Here is a 13445-nt window from a genome sequence, read left to right as displayed (position 1 = left end):
GCCAATGCAAACCACCTTTTATGTATAAGTAAATTAATATTTTATGTCATGAATAAAGTAATATTTCTGAATATAAAAGTTTATATTATAATTGTTAGTATCCACGGTGTTATTAGTTCAACTTCTCTCCCATAAAGTTTATACTGGAATAACAAATGTCTGCTAAACTTGACTCGGGTCATGTCTAAAATTAAAACGTTTACTTTTACTATTTACTTCAATAGATAAATCCTATAGCCACTAGGTCTTTTAGTTAGTAAAATTAATAAATTATCACTCACATAATACACCCTTTTATATTCACGCAAATATCTTATAAAATATACTAATTTTATCACCTTTACTGGTAGATATCAATTCAACCTGATATTCGAATATTAACATAATAGTAGTATGTAAATGGCGGACCTGACACAGGGTTCTAAAGAAGGTGTCGGAGATTTCAGCCATCATATTGGATTGTGACGTCATGGCGGCCATTTTTGGAGTCAAATTACCTCAAAATTCCTCAAATATGACTAAAAATCCCTATTGTTTATTATGAGGAAAAAAAAATTCCGTTTTGAGGGAAAAATTCTCGTTTTATTTTTGAAAAATGTCAACAACTTGAAAATTTCTAAAAGAAGCTTAAGACTTATAAACGCAAGCCGCTCTAAGCCGCTGATATCATGACCTTGACCTCAGGCGCCATCGTTGCACTTTTCGTTGCGGTCGCCATCTTGAAAATTCTTAAATATAATCCGATTTTAACAGGAAAAATTTTTAAATTTATAAAAAATTAATTTCATCCATCATATTGAAATTCCGTTCTTATTATTTTATTTTAATGTAAAAGAATTACTTCTTCGTCAAAAATTACTTCACCATCTTAAATATCTGTAATGATTAAGCAATAAATTCGTAAAATATTCAAAAAATCATCAAAAATTCTAGCAATTTATTCACTGGCTGATTCGATAGCCTTGGTTCGATCCTTCACTGAGGAAAAAAATTATATTCCAGGTAAAAACCAAATATTTAAAAAAAATCATGTTCAAAACTCTAATAGCGGTTTAAATGTCTTATCTACCAGCCTCCGGTAAACCTATATGACTGTCATATTGTAAATTCGTAATATTTGATCTACAAATTCGGAAAAAAATCCAATAAATCATCAAAAAAATTACTCAGTAATGTAAAGAATGATTCGATAGATTTTTATCTACGGTTCGATCCTTGACGGAAGCAAAATTAAGTTGATTCATTAAAAATAACCAAGTGCTCCAAAGCTCTAACTGCTCCAAAGCTCCAACTAAATTAAATTTCATTTTGATCGAACTTGCCCCGATCCCTGATTTTTTTATTATTACTCTCCCTTTTGTTAGTCATTGGTGATTATTTTTACTCCTTTAAGTTAGAAGTTATATTTTGAGAACTCTTTCTTAGTTAGTAATCAGATTTCGTATAGTAAAATAATCACTTTTAACATACAAAATAAAATTAATTTTTCAATTTTATTCACAGGAAAGTAGAACAAGTCATTATTGTATGTATCCAGCTTCCCTCAGTTATTTGAGTATGGTAACTATTTCGTTTCCTGCCCTAAGTGAAGCCATCACTAGTCCCAGGCGATCGATTAATATGTTAGGATCTTCCCATGATGTGTAATAGATCTCTTTTGCTACTCTCATGTTCCTTGCATGTTTATGTTACACCCCTCGTGCCTCGAAATTGAATTATTTTGAATTAATTAAAAAGAGCCTTGGAAACTTGCGGGATAAAAAAAAAAGTTAAATAAATTGATTTACCAGAGGCGGCACAAGGTGGGGAACAAACAAAATTTAGGAACTTCCTGTAACAAGCAAGGAGGAAGTTGGTGGATCGTTAAAATCAATAAATAAAAACTACACGATTAACTTGATCTATAGTTTCCCTGTTTTATTTGCCCTGATGAATTATCTTGTTTCCATTACTTTACATACAAAAGGTTTTAACAAGTTTCAAAGATTTAAAAAAAAACAAAAGAAAGACGAAAAGGGGCCGGCCCGCGATTATTTAAAACAGAGTACATTGTATTGATACATTATTACAACTTGCAATATTCTACTACATTAAATTTGTCGCTGATTAGTTTACCATATCAGTGGATTAAGTGGATAGTCACTTATCGCTGGTTTGTCTTTAAAAATTTGGGGAATAGAAATAGAAACCATATCACCCGAGTCTTCCAGGTGTGGAGTTAAAAATGCCGAACTGTAGAATGGAAGAAAGCTGCTTCTTCTAATGGATGGATCTCGGACTGCCGAAAAACATACTGGTGGACAATTCGTCCACCAGTAGTTGCTGGATCTCGAATCTAGCTGAATATGTGCATCGCTGGGAGGTCGAACCCCTGACAAAACAGGGGAGTTGCCTTCAAGCTGCCATCGCGGAGTCAGCCATGGTCCGTAGCTCGCGATTTGCGCGGCTGGGCGCGGATGATTTCTTCATAGTTAAAAAAAAATTAAAAGGGAAAATTTCAAAACAAAAAAAAAATACTAACACTATGCAGACAGACTAATCTACTTGAATTTAGTTGAGGGATAGCATCCCTTATTTAGGACGATTACATAGTCGCTAGCGGTCGGATGAAGTCTCCCAGAGTCTTCTGAGCTCGCCGGAAATCTGTCTGCGAACGTGACGCGCGCTGATCTTTGTTGCGGCAAACCGCGTCTCGTAATTAAAAAGGGGCGCCGGCTCTTACAGGTGGAGGGGGTCTGGGCCGCCGAAAGATTCCGAACTTGCCCGAATGCGGGCGAAAAAAAAAACTCTGGCAGGAGTTTTGAAGTTGGCATCACTAGGCGACAGTAGAGAACTCTGTCGGAGGGGTCTGAGTTGAAAACAATCGACTCGCCCACGGCGTCCATATAACTCAAGGGAAAGCAGGTGCTGCTCTCTGGCGCCCTAGAGGGTAGGCTAGCGGAGAAGTTCGCGACTTGGTCGCTAGGTAGCGCTTGCGATCAGTTTTGGCGCACTCGTTTTTGCGAGGAGACCATGAGGACGGTCACGGTTGCCCAGGGGGTTACGACCGATCATTGGTCTTACTTGGAACTGTGAAGGGGGGGGGGGTGAGGGTAAAATGCAACGCTGCTGGGAATCTATGTCCCGTCGTGCCTGCAGAGGAGCGAACTTAACACTAATACGTGATGAAAAAGGCCAATCTCAGCTCGTCTCTGAGAACTGGTCGCCTGCAAGCTACAGGCTTGTCTATGCAGTTTGGGTCTCGAAGAGAAATGATATTACAGGCTTGAGGCGTGACTGAAGGCGGGGGAAATGGTAAGCTGTCTGCCAGTCAGGGATTAGGCCAGCAAAATATCCGATACGCCGATGGGAAAGGGGCTTCAGAGCACTGAGACAAAGTTTACCTCAGAGGAGTACACCAGACTAACAAAGTAAAATCACACTATAGTAGAGCAAATAAAATTTCCACACAAAAAAATTTAAAATCATAATAAAAATTTAAAATATATCGTGTCGAAATTACTAATTAACGGCACATACTTCCCCCCTGAAAGACGGAGTCAGGGTGGACCACTTGAGCCACCAAAAACCTGGGTTCCAGAAACTTACCCTGTACCAGGATCTACTGTAGTAAACTACTTACAATGGCTAACAATTCTTACGTGTTTAAATAAAGGCTAAAACTTACAGATAACTTATTGAATTAGGGGCGCCCCTTTAAACTAGACAACTTAGTGTAACACTTCTTAACTTAAATTTCTTATAAACTAGTAGGCCTACCATGGATTTTTTATTTTACTTATGATTATGACCTAGGTTTTTTTTTTTTTTTTATCAACACGTTGGTTGAGTATGGCATGCCGTAGTAGGAACGCTGTTCCTTGTATAAAGAAACACAGTGAAGAGTGCCCTCATTTTAAGTTGGGGTGTACTTTCTTCAACTGAGAAATGTGTGCGCGCGCGCGATATTCGCCGGAGCTGGGGTCGGCTAAAACGACCGTGACTGGCGTGAGGTATCGCTGGATCTGCCAGGGGCCATTCCAACGATATGAAAGCTTGGCTGACCTCTTGTCGATCGCCTTGCTGAGTGTTTGTGCTCTGCACAACACTAAATCTCCTACTCTGTAGGGATTGGGATAGCGTTTTTTGTTATATTTTTGCCTGCTTGCCTCGTGGGCCAAGTTCAGGTTTTTACGAGCTCTACTCCAGACTTCCTTAATATTCCTGGGGTCGTCTGGCAGTAACTCTTTTAACGTCCATTGGGTAGAGAGTGGGGTGTTGGGCTGGTATGTAAACATGAGTTCAAACGGTGTTGTTTTGTGACTCTCATGTCTGGCGGAGTTGAAAGCCATTTGCAACCACACGAGATTGGAATCCCACCTATCCTGCGAGTTCGCATGGAATGCTATTAAGGCAGACCGGAGGTTTCGGTTGAAACGCTCCGCATGTGAAGGCTGGGGGTAGTAAGGAGTCGTGGTCACATGCTGAATCCCGTGTGAAAAACACATGTTTTTGAACTGAGTCGATTTAAAGTTTGTGGCATTATCGGAAACAATAATGGAAGGTACCCCGGATATTTTGAAAATATAATTTTGGAGGGCTCGAATGGTGATTTCGGCCGTGGCTCTTCTAACAGGGATTAGCCACACAAATTTTGAGAATGCATCTACGCATACTAGAAGCATCGAATTTCCGTCTTTTGACCTTGGGAAGGGTCCCACAAAATCAATGAAAAGTTTTTGCATGGGCCTTTCGGCCACATCGGAACTCAAAAATCCGAATTGTGTTTTCTGGGCAGGTTTGCTCAAATTGCACAACTTGCATAATTTGACCCTCTGGGTTATGTCTTTATGCATCCCGTCCCAGATGAAATGCTTGCGGATGTTTTCAATAGTTTTGAAAATGCCTAAATGTGCGCCCAAAGGTGATGAGTGATAATATTGAAAAATCATGTCCCTGAGATTTTGAGGTAAGGCTATTTTAAAATTCCTACATTGCTGAGTTCTTCGATAAAGAATTCCCTTAGATAGTTTGTGGTATTTTGGGGGTGAACCTGAGTTTATTTGCGCAATTATGTCAGACAGTTGCGGGTCCGAATTTTGGTGGGATCGTAAATCCGAAAAGGCTAGCGGAAAATCTGTGAGCAATGCGTGGCAGGCCATAGGATTGTTTTCCTGAATCTCGGAGTTGGAAGGATTCTCGAACATTCGAGAAAGAGTATCTGCCACGATGTTCTGTGAACCACGAATATGTTGGATGCTGAATTTGAGAGAAGCAATTTTTACAATCCACCGACCTAATTTACCTAGTTGCTTCGGATGGGCTAGAAGCCAAGCAAGGGCCTGGTTGTTACTAGAATATGAACGAGTCCACATAACTCAAAGGGGCTTGTTTATTCAGCTATATATTTTCATTATGGAGACCTGAATGTACAGAAATAGTGAAGTCTATAGTTTAAAAAAAACTGGAAACAGTTTTTTTTAATAATGGCTTGAAACAAAAAATAATATTATGAAACAATTTTGGCTCAAAAACAATATAAATCACATCATAGTATGAAATATATTTCAATGATTTTCTTTAACAATTGAAATTTGGAATGTTTAAAAAAAATTACTATTGGCTTAAAATTGAAATATATTTCGTTCCTTAGATTGGTTTATTATTCCATCCGTTTCTCTAATACATATAAAACGGGTACTTTCACTTATTTTGGTATTAAAACACGTACTTTCACGCATTGTAGTGTTATAAAATTAGCTAAACATTATTATAAGTACTATAGGAAAAAAATGATAAAATTACATAGGTGCGGCTAAGCCCCATAGAAACTCGTTACCGACGCGAAGACTGCACGCCAGTTCCATGCCTGGTGCATAGAGGTGAAGAGGTGTATGATGCTCGAGTCAGTGTCACCCTTCCTGCTCCCCTCGCTTGTAGGGTTCGTGCACCTAGCGGCATTTTTCTCCCGCGAATATACATAGGTAAGTATATATGTTTTTTTAATGGTCATGAAAAAGCATAAATGATCTCTTTACCAGCTGTTTATGGTGTTGTCGTCTGGTTTTGTTACAAAAATTCCAGCAAGCAACTACCGACACCTAAATTATTAATATTTTACGCCGCCGACTGCAAATTCAGCAACAAATTTAGAGTATGTTGACTTCAGCAAGAGCCTGAGCTTACTTCTGTGTATTATCGAGTCGCAAAGTTAAATGATTTGCACGTACTGGAAACTGGATAAAAATAAAAATTCAATACGGCGTGGTAAAATCTCCCTCGAATGACGTGTGTATACTCGTTACAAAATATTTTTTAAATTAAAAAAAATGAAACGAGAATTCTAGTTAAGGTTGACGGATCAACTTCTATCATGGTTTTTTTAATCTTATGATTTACTTGCCTCTCGTACACGAAGACCAAAATAAATTGATTAAATTTGTAGAACGGAATGTAAAGTATTAACAAGAGACGGAAATAATTTCTTATTCAAAAAGTCATAAATATATAAATGCCTTTATCACACATGTAAGTATATCTATAATTATCTAACTACTAGTCAGAATATGGTGATAAAATGATATTTCAAGATTACTGTATACATAAGGTCCTTTTTTTTTTTTAGTGACCAAAGTTTCAAAATTTTCAACTATAGGTAGGTATATGGGAAAATAATCCGCAACTTTTACGTCTTATTTGGTTTTGTTAACTCGTTGGATTGAAAAATGTGAAGTTTGTGTCCATCTTAATTTTTATTTTGTGCATGTGATGTATTCACAGAGATGTCTCGTCCTGCGGCACGAGGTCCTAGCCACGGACAAGAAGGACGAGGGTGAATGAAGGCGGGTACTCACTGGGTATCCTGTTGATGGCCCGCAGGGGTCGCAGCACGCGGATGGTCCTGATCGCAGAGAGGTTCATGTTCTCCACGTGCATGCAGTACTCCAGCGCCCTGCGGACATCACCACACCTCCGTCTCTGCGTCTCACAACCAAGTCCAGTTCCAGGTCGCCATTCTGTACTGAAGGGTGAGGTCCGTGCTTCGCTACGGAAGTCTGCAGGCAAAACTCTCCGGCACTGCTCATTACACTTGAGTAGAGACCCGTGAATTTCGCGGATTCAATGACCTCCAGGATAGACTCCAATATCCTCTACACACTCGGGCAAATGCCAACTGTTCATTGGCTGTTGACTTGTGAGTCGTCTAGACTGGATGGCCTGTGATTCGACATTTCTATGAGTGAGAGTCTCTAATTGGCCTTCAGTCCTCCAGATTAACAGATAACCAATTACAGAAGCAGCACTAAGGTATAAATATTTGAATTTTAGCATAACACGAAATGAATCCGCGAGATTCACGGGTCTCTACACATGAGTAGAGACCTGCAAAATTCGCGAATTCATTCATTGATAGGTTAGAATTCAAAAAAACACATACCTCTTGGATAATTTTACATGCTTTATATTAGCTTCACCTGTATGTTTGTCTGTCCGTCTGTAACTCTTTCTGTCCGTCTGTAACTCTTTCGACTAAGAGTGAGTGGCTCATCACTGTAAAATGTCCCGACAATTTCATCACGTTCGTTAGCCGAGCGGTCTAAGGCGCGCGACTTCTGAGACGTCAGCTTTCGTTGTCAGCGATCGTGGGTTCTACTCCCGGCCACGCCGAAAAAAAAAATGTTTTTTTTTTTTCTGGTAAATTCTAAGATTATATACATACATCTAACTGTAAATGATTCGGAGAGACTTTACTATTTCTTTGTGACGTTGCAACTTCAAATAGTTATCTCAGATAGTAATAGGTAGTGTCGGTAACTCATTTCCCTATGATAATTATACATAAATATAGTTTAAAAAACTAAAAAAAACATGCTTTTAAAGAATATCAAACTAAAAAGTTAAAAATAAATATAGTTTAAAAAACTAAAGAAACATGCTTTTAAAGATTATCAAACTAAAAAGTTAAAAATAATTTTAAAATTTAATTTATGACAATAGTATATAAGCAATACTAGTATAAATGAGAAAAAAGCATGGGGCGCTTAATATACAAAAAATATGGCACAAAGCGCCTCAAGTTTTTTTCTCATTTATACTAGTATTGCTTATATACTATTGTCATAAATTAAATTTATAAAATAATTTTTATCTTTTTAGTTTGATAATCTTTAAAAGCATGTTTCTTTAGTTTTTTAAACTATATTTATTTTTTTTTGCTATTGGCTTACTGTTCATCTGGACGAATCTCAACCAGTTATATAACCCTCAACCAAAGAAGGATCGAATCACAGACAAACCAGCTGAGACGACTTACAAGTCGGCAGCCAATGAACTTGCGTTATTTGCCCGAGTGTACAGGCGTATGTGCAGTCCATCCTGAAGGTTATCGAAACCGCGAATTTTGCAGGTCTCTACACATGAGAAATGCAAAATATACTTTTTTTTTTTCAATGCTGCTCTGTGAACTGCAAGTTAAATGGAACAAAAACCATTGAATTAAAATTAATTTTTATATTAAGAAAATATATTTTAATAAATTGGTTTGGAACAGATACATTCAAAACAATAAAAATAAAATTTCCAGCATTTATGTTTGAATATTAATTTATTAAGTAATGCAAAATATAACAAATTAAATTATTTTTTCTGATCTATGCACTTTGGTATAAAATTTTTCTTCGGAAATAACGTCATCCCTTGAATTTAAAATATTTTGGTTCTTTTTTTTATGATTTGAATAAGTTAATTTGTACATTCACATGAAAACAACTCCAGCACTACAAAAAGTGTTCGCAGTAACACCATGTCGGGTTCTTACCCAGAAATTTATGCTTTGCGTTGTCCCATTACCTCCAATAGTTAAAAGTTATTTGTAAATCGTTCCCTGAATAGCTATCAAATGTTATTTGCATACATAATAAGCATGTTACAATAAAGTTTAATTATTTTAAATCCATTAGCTTTCCCATGGCTTAAAAATTATGCTTAGATGAAACATAAATTAAAACATAATATTAGGCGTAAATTTTCGTAAGAAATTTCAGTATTATCTCGAAAAATGTATTTCATATATTCAAAAAATCCATAGCCATGTGTTGTACAAAGGTACAATAGCTTTCTTGTTATATTACAAACTATTTCTTGGCAACTTAATTGTAAACAAATCCTTTGTAAAAGTACTTTTTTTTCTGTGTGAGAAGATTTTTTAAATTTTTGATCTCAGTAATTATAAGTGAGACTGTACGAACGAATAATCGATAGCAAACCAAAATTCGGGCACATATTTATTTCATGAGACGTGCTCTTAACTCAAATAAAATCAATAACTTAATACTTTGTTACGATAGCACATGGTTCAACTAAATCTCTGTGCGAAGAGAAGATTCCTGATAACTGGATATATTAAATTTCTACTCAGCAAAATCTGATTGGCCAGACCATCATCTAATCATGGCCCCTTGCATGGATCAACAACATTTATGCTGTAATTAGTCCTATAGAGGCTATCTACATTGCAAGAACACCCAAACTGCAGGTGTTCATCACACTCGAGAATGGAAAAATGAAATGTGTAAAAACGTTTAGAAAAATATTTAGTATTTTTGGTTGTTATTCTTGTTGTAAACAAAGACTGGACATCATATTTTATATTCTATAAGCGTTTTACGACATTCTGGTCCTAAAATGTCCAGGTGTTTTAACACGAAAAAACTGTCGGAGGTGATTAAAGGATTCCAAGAACCGAAGTCGTCAATATGGCGGATCCACATGTGGCAACATGCACCCGTGCATCTTTTGTGAACATCGAGTGATGTACTAAGCGTATTGCTGTGCCACAGTAAAATTTATGGCAGTAACACTATCTCGGAATACATTTTACAAACTCGAATAATCATATAGAAATATGATAGCAACTTTTAAAATAATGTTTTTGCAACATGGGAACACATCATTTTTCGTATTACTGAGGGTATATATTACACATCTCTTGCGAAAACTGAAAGACTCGCTAAGGTTTTTTTTATCTGAATAGTCATTAAGATAGTTAAATGTGACGTTAGCTTTAAGAAATACCTTGCTTTCCCAGGATACATAAAAAAACGGATACAAAGTAAAACTTCGGAATCTAAAGACAACGATATTTTAAATTTGTGACGTTAGTGAACTTATTAAACTGTGTTACGCTGCCATTAAAGTGATTCGAGAATTTAAATGGAAGGATGGTCTAAACCAGGGAACGAGGCGATTGTGACGGTTGTGTTCGGAAAGATGTTTTGTGGTAAAAGTTCGGTTTGTTAAGTCAGTGAACGGATCCCTCTTATTCCTTAAACATATACCGCATATTTCACTACGTCCATCCGGATAATGTGTCGAAAAGATTTATGACCGATCCACATAAGCATCAGAGTTCAGCGAGAAACATTATACTTCAGACTCCTTACTGGTATTCAGAAAGTTATAAATTTGATGTATTTCTACCCTTTATTTTTGTAGCTGTTTTCTGCTATAGTTTTGCCAATACTTATGAAAGATAATTTATACCTAAAAACTTTACCGGAAACTCAATGAAAATCTTATAGCATAATATTGAAGCAGACATTCAAAAGTAAACATTGATTAAAATTATTTTTGGTAATGACTTCAAAATTATTTAATATATTTTACAAGCAACATACGCATATATTAAACCTAAACTATAGTTTTAAATATACAACAGATATGCCAACTTCGTAGAGAAAAAATTGTAATAGGAAAATTAATTGGTATGTTTGTTCAAACCTTAGTTACAATACATGTGGGATTCAGATCCAGACGTCCCTCAAAACGTTATGAAAATACTTAAAAATGTCGTCTCTTTGTAAATATCATTCAATTACTGGCAAATTGTGTTTTAGAGATGACGTGAAAGAAAATTATTACAAGAAACACGACTGGAATTTTGACAGGCCGAGGAAGACACGACAGAACCACGACTATGACAAAAAAAAATCGTGACTGCGGCACTGTTTATCGAAAACCAACTTGAATCACTAAACTCAGTTGCATAATTTTTTTTCTATAAATAGAACACTTTTAACTAATAATGCTTTTTTATGTAAAATGGTACATTATTTTTCTTGGGAAAATAAAGAAATTACTTATTTTGTGAGTGGATCAAGTAGTCGACAATGTACGAGTTGACACGCAGTAGTGGGATGTTCTCATCACCGGTGAGACGAAGCTAACGGCGCAGCGGCTGCTTATAATTGCCTGGGATCGTGTTTGAGACTTGTAAAGGGAGGGGGGTGGGGAAGGAACCCACGAGGCACAATTAGTGGTTTGCCAACACGTGCAGGAGATGCCAAGACTCGATCCGACACAGCTGGCGGACGCGCTCAACCGTTTCCTTCGCAACTGTCGCTTCCCACGCCCTGTCGTCGAGTTTCTTGCCCTCGAGAACCTGCAGTTCCCTCCTTAAACCCCCTCCCCACTCCACCACGGCCTGTTAGGAGCCGCCCGCACTTTCGCGACGGGACGGGAGCTAAGTGGCGACACCTCGTCGCGCGAGCTCAGTCTTCCGAGAGCTGAACACGGCAGCGGGTGGCGTCGCGAAGTAAGTAGTTGGAGCGAGGGGGTTCTGACACAGTTCCCCTGCAACGTGGGCGCTCTCGCCTCGGCCGCCGCATTCCTGCTGCGCTCCACGTGCATGGTAACTTAACGTGTCTAGCTGTTTAACCTGGTTCAACAATACAAAAACGAATGAAAAAACAACTGTATTTATAATATCTTCTTGTCCACATTAAAGGATTTTCAGACCATTTTACTTTTATTTTCATTTTAAAAATTTGCATTTATAATTAATTAATACCTAGAATGTAATATTTAAGTGATCATTCGCGTGCATTTGCCAGCTTGTAAGCAATATTTTATCCCACTCTAATTTCCCGTTATCCTAAATTCCAGTGATGTGTTTGTTTTTGAGGTACAGTCTTCGATAATCGTGTGCCCAAAGTCATCCTACACATAGTTTTGAATGAACTTCAATTATACAATTCTCACTAAATTAAAAAAAATACACATTTTTATGTTTGTAATAACATAGTTATTATAAGATGCAATAACGATTACAAGTTATTCTAAAAAAAAGCATAAGTACATTTACACATTTGTTTTATAAACCGCTCGGTTAAAAAAAATTACAGATACACAGCTTAGGGATATCAAGGAAGGAGCAAGGAAACATTCCTACATTCCTCTGGAATGTATTAAGAAAAAAATTCTTTTTCGAAATCAGAACGGACAGACAGTATTCCAAACCCGATTCCTTATTAATGTGTGCTTGATTAACATTGACTTATGTTCATGTGGAAAAAATAGTCAAGCAAACTTCATTAATTTTAAAAGTAAAACTGGGCTTCCATTTTCTTCTTGGCTAACTCAGATGCTGGTATAAATATTGTATATAAAAAAGCGAAAAAATACTATAAGCTTAGATTCATTTAAAGAACAGTATATATTATAAGAGTAAAAAATTTAAGCAATTATTTGGTGGAAAACTACAGTTAACTTAAGTGTAGCAGCTACCGACAACTCGGAAAAAAAATAATGTTGCAGATTATTAAAAATATTTTTTTTTTCAGAAAAAAAACCTACAAATTTTAAATTGGTTTTGACTACTTCTAAGTTATGCTGTAACTACAAAATATTTTGTGAATATAAACCTTAAAAAATAATTTATGGAGCCAGGAAATTAATTTTGTAGTCTTGAAGACTACAAAATATTGCTGTCGCTAGTAGTTTACATCTTGGAAAACAAAATATTATTTTTTTGCTACTACAATATATTTTGTTAGGTCTTTTTTTGAAAATATTTCTTTGAGAAGAAACAACAGTATTTTTGTTTAATGCAAATTTAAAACGTGGCTGCACTGTCCTGTGCAAGTGCAGGAGCACTGCGTGTCAGAGGGACCGCCGTTAGAAGACTCACCCAGCCATGACGATGAAGAAGTCCAGGCGGTTCCAGGAGTCCGCCAGGTAGGTGCCCTTGCCGTAGACGCCCATCGCGATCATCTTCACGGACATCTCCAGGGCGAAGAAGGCGAAGATGAAGTCGTCGAATATCTGCAACAACGTGCGTCGTCAATCTCTGTGGCAGATCTCAGCTGAGATTTTCAAGGAAGAGCAATAGCAACCGAAGAAACCATTATGGTTTCAACAGCTCTCAACCAATTTTTATCATTTAGTATTCAAATGTTTTTCCTTTCCTACGGTAGATATTACACATGAGAGACTTTTAAAGACAACAGGAAATCTATTGATAATATCAGTTCAAGTCATTAAAAAAATTATTCAAACTATTTTTGTGGCATCCATATATGTATTTGATACAAATATATAACTAATATGCTTATTTAAAATAAAATTCTAAATTTTAAAATTAAATTATACAAAATTGTTATGGCTTAAAAATTTGGTAGCTATACTAA

General features: G+C 36.6%; 1 protein-coding gene across 1 annotated transcript in view; it reads right to left on the bottom strand.

Moving 5' to 3' along the window:
• Positions 1–13445, bottom strand: part of LOC134532240 (voltage-dependent T-type calcium channel subunit alpha-1G) — a 248321-nt gene that overhangs the window by 193769 nt on the left and 41107 nt on the right. The window contains exons 2-3 of the mRNA XM_063368661.1: positions 12947–13080; positions 6834–6931 (exon numbers count right to left, since the gene is read on the bottom strand). Coding sequence (XP_063224731.1) covers positions 6834–6931; positions 12947–13080 — 232 coding nt within the window. The remainder of the gene's footprint in view (positions 1–6833; positions 6932–12946; positions 13081–13445) is intronic.

This window comes from Bacillus rossius, chromosome 5 (genome assembly GCF_032445375.1).
Source record: "Bacillus rossius redtenbacheri isolate Brsri chromosome 5, Brsri_v3, whole genome shotgun sequence".
Taxonomy (NCBI): domain Eukaryota; kingdom Metazoa; phylum Arthropoda; class Insecta; order Phasmatodea; family Bacillidae; genus Bacillus; species Bacillus rossius.
This window is presented reverse-complemented; position numbering and strand designations above follow the sequence as displayed.